We start from the raw sequence: 19,642 nt of genomic DNA, 5'->3' as shown, positions 1-19,642 counted from the left end.
AGAGTATAAGCAGTGGTTACCTTAGATGCTGGAATTTAGTGTGGTTTTATTTTTTTAAATTCTTGTTATAGTTAGCTTAAAATGTCTTCAATAATCATGTATTACCTGTGTAATCCGTTTCTTAGATAAAGAATCCATAAAGGGCTCTTCCATCTGGGCAGTCTGTTGCTGGGTTACCAGTCAGGTGAGGGAAGGCAAGGTGATAAGGATGATGACGGACCAGACGCAGAGTAAGAAAGGCGAAGAGGCCCCTCTCAAAAGCCGAGGCGAGGGGGACAAATGGGGCGGTCCAAAGGGCACCGCCCCTGCCGTCACGTGCCCTCCGTCAGCCAATGGCCGTCTCCCGAGCCCACCTTAGGGACGGGGCGGGGCGCCCAGCTGGCGTCACCAGGACAACGGGCGTTGCCGGCGCCTTGTGACTCCCGGCTGTGGGAGCGTTCGCGGCTCTTCGGCCATGGTGAGTCTGGGGCCCACGCGGATCCAGCCGCCCCGCCCGAGCTGTGTCGCTGCGCGGCTGCCTGCTAGGTTCGGGCGGGTGGCGCCGGGGTCGCGCGGAGAGTCCGGGCCGAGGCCTGCGGGGCTGCCGGGCTGGGCGGGCCCCGGGGAGGGGGAACCCTGGAGGACGCGGAACGCCCTCTTGCCCTGGGGCGACCGCGACGCTGCGTTCTCTATCGTTGAATGTCTGGGTCACTGCTGGGATCACCCCCCCCGGCCCCCACATCCAGTGGACCACCGGACAGCGTGACGCTATTTGGCTCCGGCGAGCCTGGGAAGCCACCCAGAGAGGGTGTGGTTTGAAAAAAAGAATATGTATGAATATCATATATTTTCATATTAACACTATATTTAGTGCGAGCTGTGTGCAATATTTACAGAACATTGTGAATTTCATACATAATTCTATGCAATTATATATATATAATAGCATACGTGTGTATTTCTTTCACATGCATCATTTTGACAGGTCTTTTAGCATGTGGAAATTTAAATTTGTAATTTTGGAGATTTCCCCGCCCTTGTAAAAAATGGGGGCATTAAAGCTGGAGGTTTTTTCGTCAGTGCAGCACCCTCACTCAGGGATTTAATGCATGGTTAGAACATTGTAAACGTCTTAAATCATTGCCTTTATTCAGTAAACTTGAGAGTGGGCATATTACCTGGCCACCATGACGACCTGACTTGGAAGATTCAAATGAGGTGTTGACTTGAATAGACAGAATTCAGCGAATTGCCAACCAAAGATGTGATTTATACAGAGGCTTCCTTCCAAAGGGTGTAAAGGAAGAGAGGAGATGGGAACACACCTTTGGTATAGAATATTTGAGAGGGTGGGGGTAATAAGAAAACACCTATGTTTAAGAAACTGTTTGTTTGTTTATTTGTTTATTTAACCATCAGTAATTTAGTGTAGATTGGTGAAGTGCTAGTAAACTGAGAATGCAGGTTGCTCCCCAAGTGCCTTCTGGAGAGAAAAGGGTACCACTTGGAACCCTGGCTGGCTCTGTCTTTAATAATTAACTAGGGAGAGGCATGGTAGTAACGCAAGGTGGATGGTCTGTATCTCTCACTGACTCAGGAAAAAAACCCTGCCAGGTGTGTGGCTTATCAGTAACCAGGAAAGAACATCACCCATAAATAACAGCAATTGTCTATTTTGTGTTTCTTTTTTATTCTGAATTACTTTTAAGTAACAAATTAATGGAGCCAACAAGAGTTTCAGAACATGAATTTTGCAAAAATCTAAATGTTTAAAATATTGCAGAGACATACTTTTATATGTTCTATATGTGAAAAGCCCTTACAATTATAGCAAGGAGAAAGGAAGAATATTCAAGAATTAATTTTCACAGCTCTCAAGTCTCATATTCCTTTTGTTATCCATTTTCCGTTTCTTCTCCTACGTCCACCCACTCCCTTCTGACCCACAGTCTACCTTGATTCACTGTTGTGAACTTAGGAGTATTATTTACTCTAAAATTAAAGCATTTTACTGTAATTATGTACTAGTGGTTGCTTTGCTAAACTTAGAAATGGTTGGCTTTGTGTGTATCGTTAAGCATTAAGAATTTATTTCATGGGAGGGATTTAATTGAGTGAATAGATGATGCCTGGGTTCTATGGGGGTGGGAGGGTTGGGGGGCGGGGGAAGGAATGGTTTGTATAGGAGGGGGCATAAGGAGGTTGCTTTTTAGCCATCCTTGTGGCGGTGAAGTATCTCCTGTTTTTGATTTGCACTTTTCTACTGACTAGTGATATTGAACTTTTTAAAATGTATTTATTGGTGATTTGCATATCTGCTTTACAGAAATGTCTATTCCAATCCCGTACTCATTTTTAAACTGGTTTATTTATCTTTTTATTGTTGAATTTTGATAGTTCTTTACATGTTCTGGATATATCCCCTGTGTCAAATATGTGATTTGCAAGTATTTTCTCCTATTTTGTGGGTTTTCTTTTCACTTTCTTGATGATGCCCTTTGAAGCACAGAGGTTTTTAATTTTGATGAAGTCCATTTTAACTATTTTTCCTTTGGTTGCTTGTACTTTTGGTGTCATATCTAAGAAACCGTTACAAAATCCAAAGTCACCAAGATTTATGCTTATTTTTTGGGTAGGGGGTTATAGTTTTAACTTTTATATTACTTAGGTCTTTGATCCATTTTGAGTTAATTTTTTTATATGATGTGAGGTAGAGATCCAACTTTATTGTTTTACATGTAGATATCCAGTTGTCCTGGCACCATTTGTTGAAAAGACTTTTCTTTCTCGCATTGAATTATCTCAGCACTCTTGTCAAAAATCAGTTGCCCATAAATATAAGGGTATATTTCTGGACCCTTAATTCTATTTCATTGATCTAATATCTCTATCCTTACGCCAATACCACAGTGTTTCAATTACTGTAGCTTTGTAGTAGGTTTGCAAATCAGGAAGTGTGAGCCCTCCAACTTTGTTTTCCTTTCCAAGGTTATAGTTATGTGTTGCTTAATGACGGGGACACATTCTAAGAACTGTGTCATTAGGGGTTTTGTCTGTGTGAGCATCAGAGAGAGCGCATTTACACAAACCTGGATGGTCTAGCCCACTACACACCTAGGCTGTATGCTATAGCCTGTTGCTCCTAGGCTACAAACCTGTACTGCATGTTACTGTACTGCATGTTACTGTACTGAATACTGTAGGTAACTGTAACACAGTGATAAGTATTTATCTAACCATAGAAAAGGTACAGTAAAATACAGTATAAAAGATAAAAAATGGCACACGTGTATAGGACACTTACCATGAATGGAGCTTGCAGGATTGAAAGTTGCTCTGGGTGAGTCAGTGAATGGAGTGGTGAGTGAAGGTGAAGGCCAAGGACGTGACTGTACAGCACTACACTCTTTACAACACTGTACACCAGCATCACCACAAACACGTGAGTAACGTGTTGTTCTGAAATATTACGGTGGCTACGATGTCACTAGGGCAATAAGAAATTTTCAACTCCATTGTAATCTTATGGGACCACCATCATTATGCAGCACATGACGGTCTTTTGGCTATTCTAGGTCCCTTGCATTTTTTAATGAACTTTAGGATCAACTTTTCAATTTTTCAAAAAAAAAAAAAGGCAGTTGGCATAATTGCTGGAGATTTCATTAAATCTATGAATCAGTTTGGAAAATGTTGCTAACTTAACACTATTAAATCTTCTGATTTATGAACATGGGATGTGAGTATTTTTGTCTTTTTAAATTTCTCTCAACAATGTTTTGTATAAGTTTTCAATATATAAGTCTTGCACTTCATTAGTTAAGTTTATTCCTATTTTTTTCTTTTTAATGCTGTTGTGAATGAGATTGTTTTTTTAATGTCAGTTTCAGATTGTTCATTGCTAATGTGTAGAATACAATTTATTTTTGTATAAATATATCGTATATTTGTATATTGTATCCTGCAACCTTGCTGAACTCGATTAGCTCTAATGGATTGTTTTAGAATTTTCTATATACAAGGTTATGTCATCTGTAAATAGAGGTTTTACTTCTTCCTTTCCAATCAAGATGCCTTTTATTTATTTTCTTGCCTAATAGTCTTGGCTAGAACCTCCAATACAATGTAGTATAGAAATAGCTTTTAGCTTTATGTTGCCATTTTTATGAAATGGTGATAGGGTATAAACTATTTTTGTATCTATCAATATTGAAGTGTGGTGATTACCAGACTTAGATGAAGGTAAAGGGGATCAAACATGTGGTGATGGAAGGAGAACTGACTCTGAGTGATGAACACACAATGTGATATATAGATGATGTATTATAGAATTGTACACTTGAAACCAATGTAACTTTACTAACAATTGTCACCCCAGTACATTTTAATAAAATAAAATATTGAAGTGTGGCTTCATAAAATTAGTATCATAGATGTAGGACACTGATTGGGGCCGTTCTGATGTAAAAAACATGTAACTTTTTTAAATTGAGGAATGCTTTCCCTTTTTATTTCCTTTTAGGTTTTCTCAAATAATGATGAAGGCCTTATTAACAAAAAGTTACCGAAAGAACTTCTTTTAAGGTAAGTGTAGATAAACTTTAGGTAAAGAATTCAGATTTGATTCAGTCATCAAATTCCAAGACAGTCTTCTTTCGCACTGTGAGTCCGTAGCACAGAAAAACAGACAGAATTAGCCTAACTGACTTTTTGTTTTTGTTTTATAGAATGCTGTTCAGCTTGTTGTTAAATTTTACTTGGTCTAATCCAGAATGTACTAAGTATGTACATAACATTGGTCTGGATTCTTTTTGTAATGTGGTAAGTATTGTAATAATCTTCAGTAGGTGCCATTGTTTTGGTATCGTAGATAATCTCAATGTCAGTAACATGAGGAGAGATTATTGTTACAGTTATGAGCTCCTGAAGTCATAGACATTTAGTTGTTTTCTGATAAACAGATTTTAAAGGAAGTGCAGTTGTATGTTCTTACTGAGCTTTTAAAATGCTGTCAGCCCAAATATTGGTTTGTTTTTATCCATTTTATGAGCATTATGTGCTAAGTGATAGTGAGTACTATAAAGCAGGCTTTTTGTCCTTTATTTCTGGTATCACTGAATATACAGTGAATGGTGTTTTCTTTCTCATTTTACCAAGTAAAGCTATCAACCAACATTTATTGACCCCGAGGCACTGCAATTTTGGTGCTCTGCACTCGTCAGAAAAATCTTATTTCAGATTTGGATGTTAAATTTTAATTGTTTACAAATAATTAATACATGTACACATGGTAATCTTTGAGTAGCGTTTCCCAAACTCTTCTCGTATCACTGATGTTCCATCAAACAGGACCAAGGTTTTGTGATCCAATGAGTATGGGAAACACTGGGTTAACAAAACCAGTTTCTTTGCTGCCTGACTTCTCAGAGCCTTAGTAGGCTAATGTGCATGGTAGTACTCCCAGATGGATAGTGGTGGCATTTTAAACTTACTGACCATGGAACCCTTCTAATACTCCATGGAAAACATTTGGGGAAATGCTGGCATACATACAATAAGATTGCCCAGATAATTCCATTCCCTAGCTGTGCTAAATCTCATTTTAACATTTGGGGAATGAGTATGAGTTTTGTTTACATGTTGGACTCCACTGGAGTCCTCTGTAAATGCCACAGATTACTGACCTTTGCTGTCTTCAGTATGTTAGACTTTCTTTCTGGAATCAGAAACGGGGTGAGGACTTAGCTGTTTTGTAGTGGTGATCACATTTCAGGGGCTTCAGAGGGTGTTTCATTAGTCATCAGGTGTTGTTTGACACTGTTGTCATGAGCTCATTTCTTGTTAATAAACAAGAAAATTAATTTAGAATAGGATCATGTGAAAAATACAGCAATTATATTTTATTTCAATACAGCCAAGCTTTGTTTGGATAAGACAGAATATTTTTGGCATTTTTAGGCCATTTTAAAGTTAAGAACGTGGTAACAAGGAAGGAATGGTACGTTTATCATATAAACCCACAAGAGGTCTTCATCCGGTACAATAAGCTGTTGTAGGGCTGGGTTAGGTTGGGCGGGCTGTTGTTAGACAACTGCAGGGGATGCCGTCCACAGCAGACTACAAAATGGTGTCCTTTGGGATTGTGCAGTGTTTCATTCTTGGTCAGAACATTTCTAGCACAGACATCAAGCTGTAATATAAATATGCCATTCTTACTCTGGGGAATCGTAACCAGCCTCGGGCAGACCTATGTTAGTCATTCACCACTGGGGTGTGATTAAACTCCACCATGCTTGTGAATACTGCTGCAATCTGTGACTCAGGGCCACTAACTTAATGTTTTTGTCCCTTCTGGTAGGTTTAGCTTTTACACGGTACTCAGCCATGGAACGGTTTCTGTCTACACACACACACAGGAATTACATTACTTTTTGTGATAGTGTGATTTCTGAACTGCTGTTTTTAGGACTGTTAGTTCTTTTAAACATCTGTGATGGAGCCAGCTGTTAAGAATCCTGGTGTTACAGTTTTTGAATCATGCCACAGGGCTCATACATAGATCATTTTTCACAAAGAATTTGCCATTTGAGAGCAAATGGACATAATATGTCTATTTGTAGGTTTGCATTCCCACTTCTGTTCTTATTTTGGAGTCTGCAAGGGGAATTTAAGTTTTAAAGCACCGCCGCTACAGGTTTTCTCTGACTTGTGAGTCTCCAGATTAACTCTGGCCAATCATGGTATTTTGATCTTTGTTGGCCTTTAAGTCATTTCTGCTGTTTTACTCTCTTTCTAGTCTCAGTAATACCGGTAGTAGCTCTCCCCTTTTCTAGCTACCCTTCCTAAGCAAACTTTTGAAGAAGGCTGTGAACCACGGTACAAAAGCAGCCATCTTCATCATCAGTTAATTCCACAGCAAAGTCGGTGGGTGCAACAGTCTCCGCCTCATGGAGCTTAAGTGTTGATTGCTCGGTTAAATGATGTCTTCATACTTTCAGTCCGTCCTAGCCTTACATTTTTACTTCATATTGTAGACGTCTTTGTGGCAGTGCAGACTGTTGTTCCTATTCTTGTTGAATTCCTATTCACCTACCGTCTTTATCAATAGATGTGATTCTTTGACTTTATGATAGTTTTACTTGCTCCCATGGGAGGTTGTTTTCTCTTCTGCCATTTTTGACGGCATCTGTTACCATCCTCTTGAATTCTCTACTAGCTTCCACTGCTGATCACAGCAAGTGAAACCTCAGCTTCCCCTTTGGCCATTAACAAGCATAACCCGGGACTATGTGCTTCTTTTCATCTCTTTAGCACTTTGAATCACTCAGAAAAATCTGTGAGTTTTTTTCATCTGCTCATCTTATTGTTAATGTTAAGACTGCCCAATATTATTAATTCACAAATTCCGTCTAGGATCCATTTTTAGTTTGTTACAATTTCTTTTTACAATTTTGCTTTTTCTGTCCAGCTTCCATTCCTAAAGCCAAGGTACTCAGGTTCTCCTTCTCTGCCATTCACTCTCACACAGCTCAACAGACAGCTTGTAACTTTACTCTTCCTGGGGAGTCAGTTATAGAATGCTTGTAACAATGGGAATGTTTAATTTGTTGCAATCTACATATCTGTTAGTGAGTTGGGCTGACCTTACACGTATTTGTCCTCATCGTAATTGTGTATATTACTTTTGGAGCCAGTCTTGGTTGAGATTTCAGCTCTCCCCATTTACTGGTTGTGTGACTGCAAAGTGACTTAACTATCTGGGATATAATTTCTCATATCTGTAAAATGAGAATAGTAATATTTCTTGCCATATTGCTAGCTCTTAGAGTACCTGGCATTTAATAAATGTTAAATAAATTTTAGCTTATTATTATTAATTATTATGAATTTTGGATGCCTGAATACTCAATGCTGTTTGATAATGCAGTCAGTTTTCATGCAAACAACTGATAAGAGCTAGCTGACCTGATATGGATCTTAATATATGCTACTGCTAACAATATCTCAGTAAAGAATCTGATTATTAAGTAAATTAATGTAGCTCAGTGCTTCATTTCATCAACCTGGACTAATTCAACTTCAGTGGACAATGCATATTGCCGCCTTATATTAAACTGACGACTACTAGGGCTTGAGCAGATTAGTGGTAGTGTAATGACAACTGATAATTATTTTGCTTTATGAAAAAGGCAGTCTCTTGGAAGGAGCCATTTCTCTTTTGAGAAAAGGAGTTTTATGTGAGTCGAATATTGGCCTAAAACTCAGATTATAAATTTTAATATTAATTTGTTTGACCTAAAATTTTTACTTTTATTATGGTTGCTTTCAGATATTAACGATGAAATGAAAACACATGCAAACTGTTTCACAGGAGATAGGGAGTGCTACATGCTGTAAATATTTTAAAACATCCTGAGGTAACAAAGCTCTTGTTAGTAATAAATAATAATGAAAGAAACCTCTTATTAGACACATTTAAAAAAAATCACCATTTATGTGATTTTCTTTCATTTTAAAATTTATGTGGATACATGACATAATTAAGTACTAATAGTGTTGGTTGGCTTGATGAAGGAGGGTTTGATTGCCTCAAACAGGATTGCTGAGTCTAATAATTCTGGGCAAATGAAATCAACTACACAAAACATATAATTTGACAGTTTTACGAGTTTTCTAGGGAAAATTATAAAATGACTAGTGCACACATTTTCAAATTTTCCTTTTCTAAAATTTAGAAGCCAATTCCATGGGTGAAAATAATTGTGGGGTTTGTTTGATGATCATTAAGTTACAGCCTAGTGCTTACGTGTAATCATGGGCCCCTGGGGAGCAGTGCAGTAAGTGGCTCATTCCTGTGTCGGGCATCATTGAGTGGGTGTCCTGCCTGCTGGTTGGTTTCAGCACTCCATGGACTTTTTCAAGGACGGGTGCCTTCACCTCCTGCTGATGCCTTACATATGTATGCCAAGGCAGCCTAACAGGTAAGATGCTCTTTTGGGAGTACATGCTGCAAATTCAAGTTTAAGCATCGATGCAGATTTTTCTTTTTTTTGAAGAGTTTTTTTGGTTTGTTCATTTTCATAGTTGTTTTTTGTTTGTTTGTTTTTGCCTTGCATAAAGCAATGCAGGACTGAATTCATGTGTGTCGAAATCAATCGCAGAAGCTTGAAGGCTCTTCCTTTTCATTACTTCTGTATACGATTATATACTATTTTAGGGTTGGCATCTAAGTCCAAATCATGGCAGAAGAAGTTTTCCTCGGTCTGGGTTAGTGTTATGCTTATACATTAAAACTCTGATGATGATTTTGTATTTTTCTTTTTTTTTTATCTACACCAAGGTGGCATGAAACACCAATAAAGCTCCACAGATAGGAAGGCTAGAACTAGGACATCTGCGCCAGAGCTTTATCCCTGGAAAGTTGTGTTAAGAGAACCGTTAATTAAAAAACTGTGCGTTCAGTAGTTACAACAGAAAAGATTGGTTAATTTGACTCTATGAATAGTAAAATGTGGCAAAATACACCATACCAAAGATAAATAGCATAGGGGTGGGTGAAATAATTAGAAGTCACATTAAAGTGTGTCAATGAACAAAGAAAGAAAGCTCTTAAAAGTTATTAAGAGTAAGGTAGATTAAGTCTTAGAAAAAGGGTTTGAAGAGGGTGCGAGTAAAGGAAGAAATAGAAATGGCCAATAAATGTATAAAACGCTCAGTCAAGCCTATATTTAAATACAAATCAAAATAATGAGATATTGCCTATTTGACTGGCAAAATCAAAAGTTTGATAATACCAGGTTTTGGCAAGGAGGTAGGAGATAAACACTCTAAGATACTTTAGATGTGGGAATATAAACTGTTCTTACCATTTAGTGGGATCACTGGGGAAAAAATTCAAAATACTAAACGTACATATTCACAAATTCCATTTCTAGGAATTTGCTAACAGATATATTTGCAAAGATGTGTATACCAGAGGTGCCAAAAAAGTGTACACACATTTTAAGAGATGTTATCTATGTATTACTTTTCGAAGTTGAATTATAGTAGCGATGTGCAGTGTCACATTTGCTCAGAAGATGGTGTTAATCAAATGCTAGCATCACCTTGTGACAGGCGGGACAGTCAAAAGAAAATGGCGGAAGTACAGTTGTCATTTGAGGAGCGCAAGACCATTTTGAGGTGGTATTTGAAATTCAGGAACATTGTGGAAGTACAATGACAATGGAGGTGTGAGCATGCAACAGAACCTCCAACACACCTAACAATTGCACGCATTCGTGATAAGTTTGAGACACGTGGTACTGTGTGAAAAAATTGAAATGGCATGCGAAGCAATACAAGTGGACACTTTGGTCAATGTTGCTCAAGTAGTTTGCCGTCATCAGACGTGTCTGGACGCTGATGGTTACCACTTTGAGCACCTCTCTAATTGCAGACGTCAAATGTGACTTGTATTCATCTTTTATTATTGGTATATATTGAGTATTACAATTTTAATACAGTTTTTTCCTTTCTTAAAATGTGTATAAATTTTTTTGGCACCCTCTGTACAGAGGTGTATATACCGAGGTATGTCTACAAGGATGATTACTGCAGCTATTTTTTTAAACTGTAGTTAAATTGGATTGCAGAATTGGATTACTCATCATTCTTGGTTAATGATACACTTCATCACTATTCTGTGCATTGCTCTTCGCCCCCACCATCATGTTAATATCAAGAACTTTGTATTTATAATTCCTTTCTTTAAAGAAATTTATCTTGAATATATATGACTAAACAATATAGTTTTGCTTAACTTTGTAAAAAAAAAGTAGATCTTCTGAGACACAGTTTTCATTCAAAATTATGTTATTAAGAATGATACTGCTGCATAATATTCTATTGTGCGAATATACCAAAATTCACTTACTGGTTTTCTTGATGAGTACTTGTGTTTCCAGTGTTTCATTAGTAAAAGCAGTGCCGCTGTCAGCATCCTTGTTTGTGTCTCCTGGTACAAACATACAAATGTCTCTCTAGGAGTGGCATTGCTGGGCTCTACAAATATTTAAATTTATATTAATTTATTATTTTTATATTGTTTATATTATTTATGTTATTTATAAATTTTATATTATTTAATATTAATATATTACAAGTAATATTAAATTGTATTTCCAAAGTGGTCTTATCAATTTACATTCATACAAACAATGGATGAGACTCAGTTGAGTCATCTTTCCAACATTTAGTGTTGTTACATGTCTTAAATGTAGAATAGCATCTGATTGTGCTCTTGATTTGAGTTTTCCTGAGTTCTAGGAATGTAGAGCATCTTTTTATTTGGTTATTGGTCACATGTATTTTTCTCTTCTGTAAATGCATATTTATATTTTTTGCCTGTTGGGTTGTTTATTATATTGATTTATAAAAGTTCTCTCCCCCCTTTTCTTGTTTTTAATACTATTGTATCTTCTATATGTTTTTCTTCATCCAATTTTCCAAACATCCTAGTTTAATAATCTTTAAAGTGTGCAATTTGGGGTTTTAATAATTAAAACTAATATTTTATTCACTATGATTATTATTACAATTTTTGAAATTGTTGTAACTTAAATTATTCTCCCAGAACTGTTCATTTTTTATCTATTATTCTACCTCATCTCTCACTTTTTTCCAAGTTCCTTGTAAATTCTGGCAATTCTGATTACTTCCAGTCCCTGAAAGCGTTCGTTTCTAATTTGCTCTCTCCCGTGTTCATTCTACTTCTTGAAAGTATCTGTCTTTTGCTTATGCATTCTTTCACCTAGTTGAACCTAAGGCTTTCCCTCTTGAGTGTGCCTATATGTCCATTAAGCATTTTGTAATTTCTGATGTTTATTTTGGATGTAATATTCTATAACAAAGTATATCTAACTTAAAAAAATCGAGACATACATAAAATTGACATATAACATTATGTTAGTTTTAGGTGTACCATAAAATGATTCAATATTTGTGTGTATTGTAAAATGATCACCACAATGAGTCTAGTTAACGTCTGTCACTGTACATAGTTACACATTTTTGTGTGTGATGAGAACGTTTAAGATCTCTCAGAACTTTAAAAAATGCAATACTGTATTATTAACTGTAGTCACCGCATTATAAATTACATCCCTGTGACTTACTTATTTTATAACTGGAAGTTTGTACCTTTTGACCCCCTTCACCAATTTTGCCCAATTTCCTGATCTCCTGCCTCTGGCAACCAAAATGTGTTCTCTGTATCTATGAGCTCAGTGTCGTGTTTTGTCTTTTAGATTCCACATGTACTAAGTGAAATGATAGAGTATTTGTCTGTGTGACTTATTTTACTTAACATAATGCTCTCAAGGTTTATCTGTGTTGTTTCATATGGCAAGATTTCCTTCTTTTATTCCCTCTATGTCCATTTTGAGAATTTTTATCATAAGTGGATGTTGAATTTTGTCAAATGCATGGTGTATGATCCTTTTAATCTATTCTTGAATTGGGTTTGCTAACACTCACACTGATTGATTTGTGGATGTTGAACCACCCTTGTATCCCTGGAATAAATCCCACTTGATCATGGTTTATGATCTTTTAAATGTATTGTTGAATTCGGTTTACTAATATTTTGTTGAGGATTTTGCATCTATGTTCATCAGGGATATTAGCCTGTCATTTTTTTTCTTGTGGCAGCCTTGTCTGGGTTTGCTTCAAGGAAATGCTGCCTTGTAAAATGAATCTGGAAGTGTTTCTTTCTCTTCATTTTTTGGAAGAGCTTGAGAAGTACTGGTATTAATTTTTCTTTAAATATTTAGTAGAATTCACCTGTGAAGTCGTCTGGTTCTGGACTTTTGTTTGTTGGGAAGATTTTTTTTAGTGATTCAATCTCCTTACTAGTAATCAATCTTTTTAGATTTTCTATTTCCTCATAATTCAGTTTTGGTAGGTTGCATTCTAGGAGTTTATTTCTTCGAGGTTGTCCAATTTGTTGGCAAAAAACTGTTCTTAGTAATTTCTTACAATCCTATGTATTTCTGTGGTATCAGTTGTAACATCTTATTTTTCATTTTTTATTTTGAGTCCTTTTTGTCTTGGTGAATCTAGCTAAAGATTTGTCTATTTTGTTTATCTTTTTGAAGAACCAGCCCTTAGTTTTGTTGATCTTTTCTATTGTCTTTTTGGTCTCTATTTCATTTATTTCCACTCTGATCTTTATTTTCTTCCGTCTACTAAGTTTGGGCTTCATTGTTCTTCATTTTTTAATTCCTTGAGGTTGTCTATTTGAGATTTCTTTTTCTTTATTTCTTGAGCTAGGCATTTATTGCTATGAACTCCCTCTTAGAACTGCTTTGCTTTATCCTATAAGTTTTGGTATGTTGTATTTCCATTTTCATTTGTGTCAAGTAACTTTTTATTTTTCTTTTGATTTCTTCTGTGACCCATTTGTTCTTCAGTTGCATGTTATTTAATATTGACATATTTGTGAATTTTCCAGTTTTCTTGCAACTGATTTTTAGTTTCATATCATTGTGGTTAAAAAAAAAATGCTTGATGTTATTTCAATCTCCTTAAATATATTAAAACTTGTTTCGAGGCCTGACATATGATTTATCCTGGAGAATGTTTCACTTAAAAATGTGTATTCTCTTGCATTTGGATGGAATGTTGTGTATGTCTGTTAAGTCCATGTGGTTTAACCAGTCACTTAAAGTCAGTGTTTTCTTATTGATTTTTCTATGGATGATCTATCCATTGGTGAAAGTGGAGTATTAAAATTCCCTACTATTGTATTTTTGTCTCTTTCTCCCTTTAGGTCTGTTAGTAGTTTTTATATATTTAGGTTTTCCTATGTTGGGTGCATAAATATTTACAAATGTTACTTAGCTAGTTTTGTGTGTTTTTTCCCAAAGGAAATTGTTCTATATGTAGCTGTAGATTTGGTATGTATGTGGGATCAGGATCTTCCTATGTTGCCATCTTGAACCATAAACCTGAGCTTGCTTTTCAAATGATCAGAATCTTTGTTGATTTTTGACTCCTTGGCCTATCAATAACTAAGAGAAGTATGTTGAAATTTCCAACTGTAATAGTTATTTGTGTAATTCTACTTGTATTTCTGTTGATTTTTTAAAATATATTTGAGGCAGCATTATTATGTACAGATGGCATTTTAAGTTGTTACATCTTCATGGTGAAGTGAATGCTTTTATTATATAGCTATCAAGTCTATTCACATTTATGTTTTTTTAAATCTTGAAATCTGTGTTATCTGATAGTAATATAGTGACACCAGCTTTCTTTTGGTTACTATTGCCTAGTATATATTTTTCAATCCTTTTATTCCTTTTAAACACTTTTAATTATACAGTTTGAGGGTAAAAGTACATTATGACCCATAATATTAATAGCACATGGTGAATCTACAGTAAGATTTAGATAAGTGCATGGAGGAGCATGGTGGGAGAATCTTACGGACCACACCTGAAAGTGGCATAGAGCATGCTCTCGCATTCTCTTGACAGTAATTCAACTACATAGCCTCACCTAACTGCAAAAGAGACAGAGGCTCTCAAAAAATTCATATTCTCTTCTTCTTGGGCCCATAGTTAGATCACCTGTATACCCAGGAAGAAGGGAAAAACATGCCATTTGGTGAGGAGCTCGCCTCTTATGCCATAGTCTGCCGTTCTTGTAACCAGATTACCTTGTTGATGCCCCTTCTTCCCATAGAGAACACACCTCATCCCAAGAGATAAACAGAATCCCATTCATTCACTACATTCAGTGCCAATTCTAGGATCTCTGGGTGATACGTATTCCTCTCCATCAGATCTGGATGTGGTGCTTTATGGTTTTCTTACCTTCCCCCAACTACTGTCCCTCACTCCTAACTCAGAAACAGGGACAAGATAACCTAGAAACAATAACGTTTGGAAAGGGGAAGAAGGGAAAACACACGGCAGTTACTGTTCTATAGCAGTGACGAGATTCTGCTAGGCAGACATTGGGAAGTCCCCCTTATCCTAGTGTAGGGGAAGTTCCTATTTTGTTTTTTTTGGGAGGGACTCCCTTACCATTGGTTTTGGTGACTCTTAACTCCAAACTCTGGCGGGTTCTTCCTTGCCCATTATCTTTCATAATTGTATTTGAAGTGGATATTAGGGAATATTCTTTTCTAGAGGGCTATTGTTATTTCACAGCCATTTCTTACCTGTGCAAAGACCTGAGGTATTAGTTTATAATTATAGCACATTTTAGGCTAGGCCACTGATTATTTGACAGAATTTAAGAATTTGGTGGTCTTCTAATCTGTTTGATTTTAGTTAGTTCCCTGTGCCAGTAGCCACACCCATATTTCTTTCTGCAGTTGCAGCCTCAGGCTTGCTTTATTTTATTTTTGCTTCCTTTCCCCTATGCCTTTCTTTCTCAGTGGTATCTATTTGGAGACATCCAAAACAATAGGCTTGTAAAGAAAGGTAGCAACTTTAATCTGCTTTTCGCTCCACAGTTTGGTTACTCTGTTTAAAAGAAGTCTGAATAATCTCTTGTAGCCCAAGGTCCTTTTAAGTCTTATTTTCTACTATATAGTATAATATTTAGAAATAGTTGGCTTTTCCAACCGCCTGAGGCCCTCAGTTTCTGTACTCTCTCCGTGTTTATCTCTGCTTACAAACCAATCAGTTCTTTCCTGAGTACTTTTGCTTATAATGCCTTGCTAAATAAGTGAGGAGAAATCATTATTCACTAACGTTTTGGCACTTGGCAACCTCTTCTCTGGGTCTCCATGCTTTGTCTGCCCTCCCCGTTACCACAGGCAGTAGTGTCTTGTCACAATTATATTCATGTTGTCAGCTCTGATACCTGTTTGCTGTGCTGTCCACCACTAGGCAGATGTCACATGTCTTAGATTTTTGTTCTGGAAGCATCCCACTGCAAGGCATGTCTTTCTTTCTTAGTGTAGTTAGAGTAGGCTAATGTGGCATCTATACAGAGGGTGCCAAAAAATGTATACACATTTTAAGAAAGGAAAAAACTGTATTAAAATTGTAATACTCAATATATACCGATAACAAAAGATGAATACAAGTCATGTGTGACTTCTGCAATTACAAGAGGTGCTCAGAGTGGTTACCATCAGCGTCCAGACACTTCTGATTACGGAGAACTACTGCTTGAGCAACGTTGACCAAAGTGTCCACTTGTATACATTTTTTTTTGGCATCCTTGGTATTTAATGTACATCTAATGTCTTAAACCCAATAGAAGTTTTACTTATTGCTCAACTAATAGAATTGAGGGTGGTGTGTGAAGAAGTCAGCTACTCCCTGCAGTTATCGAGGACCCAGTTGGAGGAAGCTCTGCTGTCTTCAACCATGACTTGCCTCCAGCTAGCTTACTTTCCATGGCCAGTTCTCCGTTATGTGGCTGCATATACCTTCAAGGAAAGGTGGGAAATGAAGTATAGATGTGTAGCCAGGAAACAACTGGCATTCTCCTGTAAAACTGCACATTGGCATATCTGTGACCTACATTGCTACTTTCGAGTGTATCCTAAGGAAGCTCATGCAAATGTCCACCTGATGGCCAGGTGACATATAAGAATATTCACGGCAGCACTATTCATAATCGCAAAAATACTGAAAACAACCCGGTGTTCATTAACTGTAATATGATAAGTGTAATGAGATATATGATGTATAGAGTAGATTATAAATGTGTAGTGAAATGTACTACAGTCTCACAAAATGCATGGATAAATCTTAGTGTTACAGTGCCGTGTGAAAAAAAGCTAGTTGCGAAAGACTATATATAGCATGTACCATTTTTATAAGATTCAAAATGAAGCAAAACTACATGGTATATTGTTTAGCTATATATACATCATGATAAAACTATTAAGCAAGGGAACAAAAAACAAATCAGGAACATGCTTATTGGTTGAGAGGTGGAGAAAGGAAATAAGGGAGGGACACACAGTAGATGCAGATACTGGTAATGTTCTAGTTTTTGGGTGGTGATTCATACCATTTTATTATTAAGGAGTACAAAGTGTCATGTAATCTTATGTATGTATCAAACTATTCCTAACAAAAATATTTGTGAAAGTTTGAAAGATATGAAGAAGATCTGCTTCCTTTTATTCTTTTCTTGATTTGTCTTTGGATTACTGTTTTTCTGTTCTTGTGCCTAACCATCTTGGTACTGCAGCTCCCCTTGGCTATCTTGTAGGGTAAGGTGTCACTAATCTTTATGAATATTTTGTTTCCCATTTTCTCATTCAGAACTGTTCCCATTTGCTGCGGTCTAGCCTCTTGAATTGCCACTTTACTAAGTTCACTGTTAATTTCTCCAGTGACTTTTATTAAAATCCAGAGTTACTTTTTCATTTTTTGTTGTAATTTGATTCAATCTTAATAATACATTCCACTTGGATTTCCTTTCCATTGTTTGTTTTGCAAATCTTTCCTCTCCAGCTTCATAACTGGAAAATTTCACCTTTCTCATCAATCAGTTGACTTATATTTTAAAAACCAGATCTTTCTTCTTATAGGAACTCAATTACGGATTCTCTAAGATCGCTAGCATTATGGCAGAAGTAAATTCATCATTGTTTCAGCTCCTGCATTTGCATGAAGTCATTGCTCTTTCCTTTGACTATACTCTTCTTGTTAAAATGTCTTTTAAATAAATTTAGTCAGAAGCTGACTGATTTTCTTTTATGGCATGTTTTATTTTAGTTACTATTTAATGCTCAATATTTATAATGAAAACTTTATTCATTAATTAATAATAGAATAATTGGAACCCACCCATAAAATGCCTATTTTTTATCAGAAAATGTGATGATTACAATTTTAATGATGAGCTAATTAACTTAGCTTTAACCTCCCTTGAAAATATGGAGGGTTGAAAGCGAAGAGAGACTACATTCGTCTGAGGTTAGTTTTGCTGTTGTGGAGTCATTTTCTTTATTAGATTTTATATTACAAAGCTTAATAGTTTTAGCAAGTGACAATAAAAAGATGCGTAAAGAAAAGCTAAATCTCCTTTTAACATGCTTCAGCTCTCACACTCTCAGATAAGTGTAAATAGTGTCTATACTTTTGGAAACATTTCTGAAGTGGCACTCTTTTAGTGCCACCTCATAGTTGCTATTCAGTGAGATAGTATAAGGTTTCATCTGATTTCCTTTCAGAAAATCTGAGTCTTTGCCTCGTGTAATTCTGATAGGGTTAGACTGCAGGGAGAAAAAGTGGTGTTTCTGTTTCAGAATTTCCTCATATCAGCAGTTCGAGTAAAGGTACATGTTTGTCTCAGTTCAGTTCTTTGAAGATGCCCTTAAAAAAAAACCCCAAAAGTCGTGGAATTTAAAGGTTTTATTTTCTTATAGGTAACATCTCTAAACCAATACTCGGAAACCTCAAATTTAACATTTGCTTACAGAACCTAATTGTTTTCACTCATGCACCTTGGTGTATGAGCACAGGCTTAGTGGTCTTGAGGAAAGATTTTGTCTTCTGTATCCACATGTCAAAGACGAGTCATTTGCACAAAAGAACTGAGCCTGTATTTTCATCTTTGGCGGTATTACTCTAAGTGGGAAGTTCTTTGAAGAATGTGGGGAGGGCCTGGCATCACTGTTTGTTATCCTGGCTGATTTAAGGACATTGAGGAAGTGTACACATACAGAAATGCTGTCAGTTGTCATATTCTGGGGCTTCCTGCCACTCTTCACCTACAGCAACTCCTAGCAGAACAACTGAGGTTCATGTGATAACTTAAATTTTCCCACACTTTCCTAAAGTCTTTAAGGTCTGCCTCTGGTTAGAGAGAAACTTAGTATTTCTGTTTATTCATTTTTAAAGAAATTGTTCTCAGTGTGCACCATCCCTTCAGTCTAACGTTTACTAATGATTAGTATTTTGGGGAGAAAAGGAATGTTTCTTGAGTACACTGTAGCAATTTCATAATCACGACTTGATACTCAAAACAATTTTTTGAAGTAGATAGAACAGTTTTAATCACCTTCATTTTACAGGTGAAAAACCTGAGGCTCAGAGGGTGTATGAGTTGATCAAGTTTCCACAGTTTAAAACATGAGATTTGGAGTTTAAAGGGTCTGTGTGGGTCTGAGTCTTCAACCAAGGCCTATTGACTTTAAATCTCATTTTCTTTCTTTTATACCTTACTGATCTTCAGTCAAAAAAGATTGTCTGCAGGATGTGCTAGTCTTATAATCTACTGAAAAACAAACCCTCACCAATCTTCATATAGCTACCTGTAAAGATAAGGCATGTAATTTTTATTCTATTAAGCAGAGCACGAACTTCCAGTTTAACAGATTATTCATTGCTATAGGTCATGTTTCTAATCAAGAATCAACTAGCTCATGTACCGAGTTTTTTTTTTGCTACAGTAATGGGAGTGAAGGGTAGTGGGTATTCTACCTTGTAGAGCATTCCATATACTGTGCTGTTAAATTGTCATCGTAGAAAAGGAACAACTCACTTCTGGATCTGGTAACCTTATAATTGGGCTAGCATGAAAACACAAGGAGAAACAATAATTATAGTAAAATGAAACAAAAAGTAAATACATAGTTCAAAAAGAAATAATCTTAGTGTCCTCATAACTGGTGTGGTTAGCAAGCTAGCTACTAGTATAT

General features: G+C 36.4%; 1 protein-coding gene across 4 annotated transcripts in view; it reads left to right on the top strand.

Annotated features, from left to right (window-relative positions):
* Positions 1-343: 343 nt before the first annotated feature.
* FBXL2 (F-box and leucine rich repeat protein 2) overlaps positions 344-19,642 on the top strand; it is a 60,927-nt gene continuing 41,628 nt past the window's right edge. For 3 of the 4 annotated variants that reach the window (XR_002137030.3, XR_002137033.3, XM_019727724.3), the window contains exons 1-2: positions 344-457; positions 4,502-4,563. Coding sequence is in view for 2 of the 4 variants with exons in the window: in XM_019727724.3 (XP_019583283.1) it covers positions 455-457; positions 4,502-4,563 (65 nt within the window). In the remaining 2 variants the exon portion in view is untranslated. Of the gene's footprint in view, positions 458-4,501; positions 4,564-4,706; positions 4,801-8,880; positions 8,961-19,642 lie in introns of all 4 variants that reach the window. The other variant, XM_088798287.1, reaches the window with a different exon arrangement.

Source organism: Rhinolophus sinicus, chromosome 5 (assembly GCF_057876585.1).
Source record: "Rhinolophus sinicus isolate RSI-liver-muscle chromosome 5, RSI-T2T, whole genome shotgun sequence".
Taxonomy (NCBI): Eukaryota; Metazoa; Chordata; class Mammalia; order Chiroptera; family Rhinolophidae; genus Rhinolophus; species Rhinolophus sinicus.
This window is presented reverse-complemented; position numbering and strand designations above follow the sequence as displayed.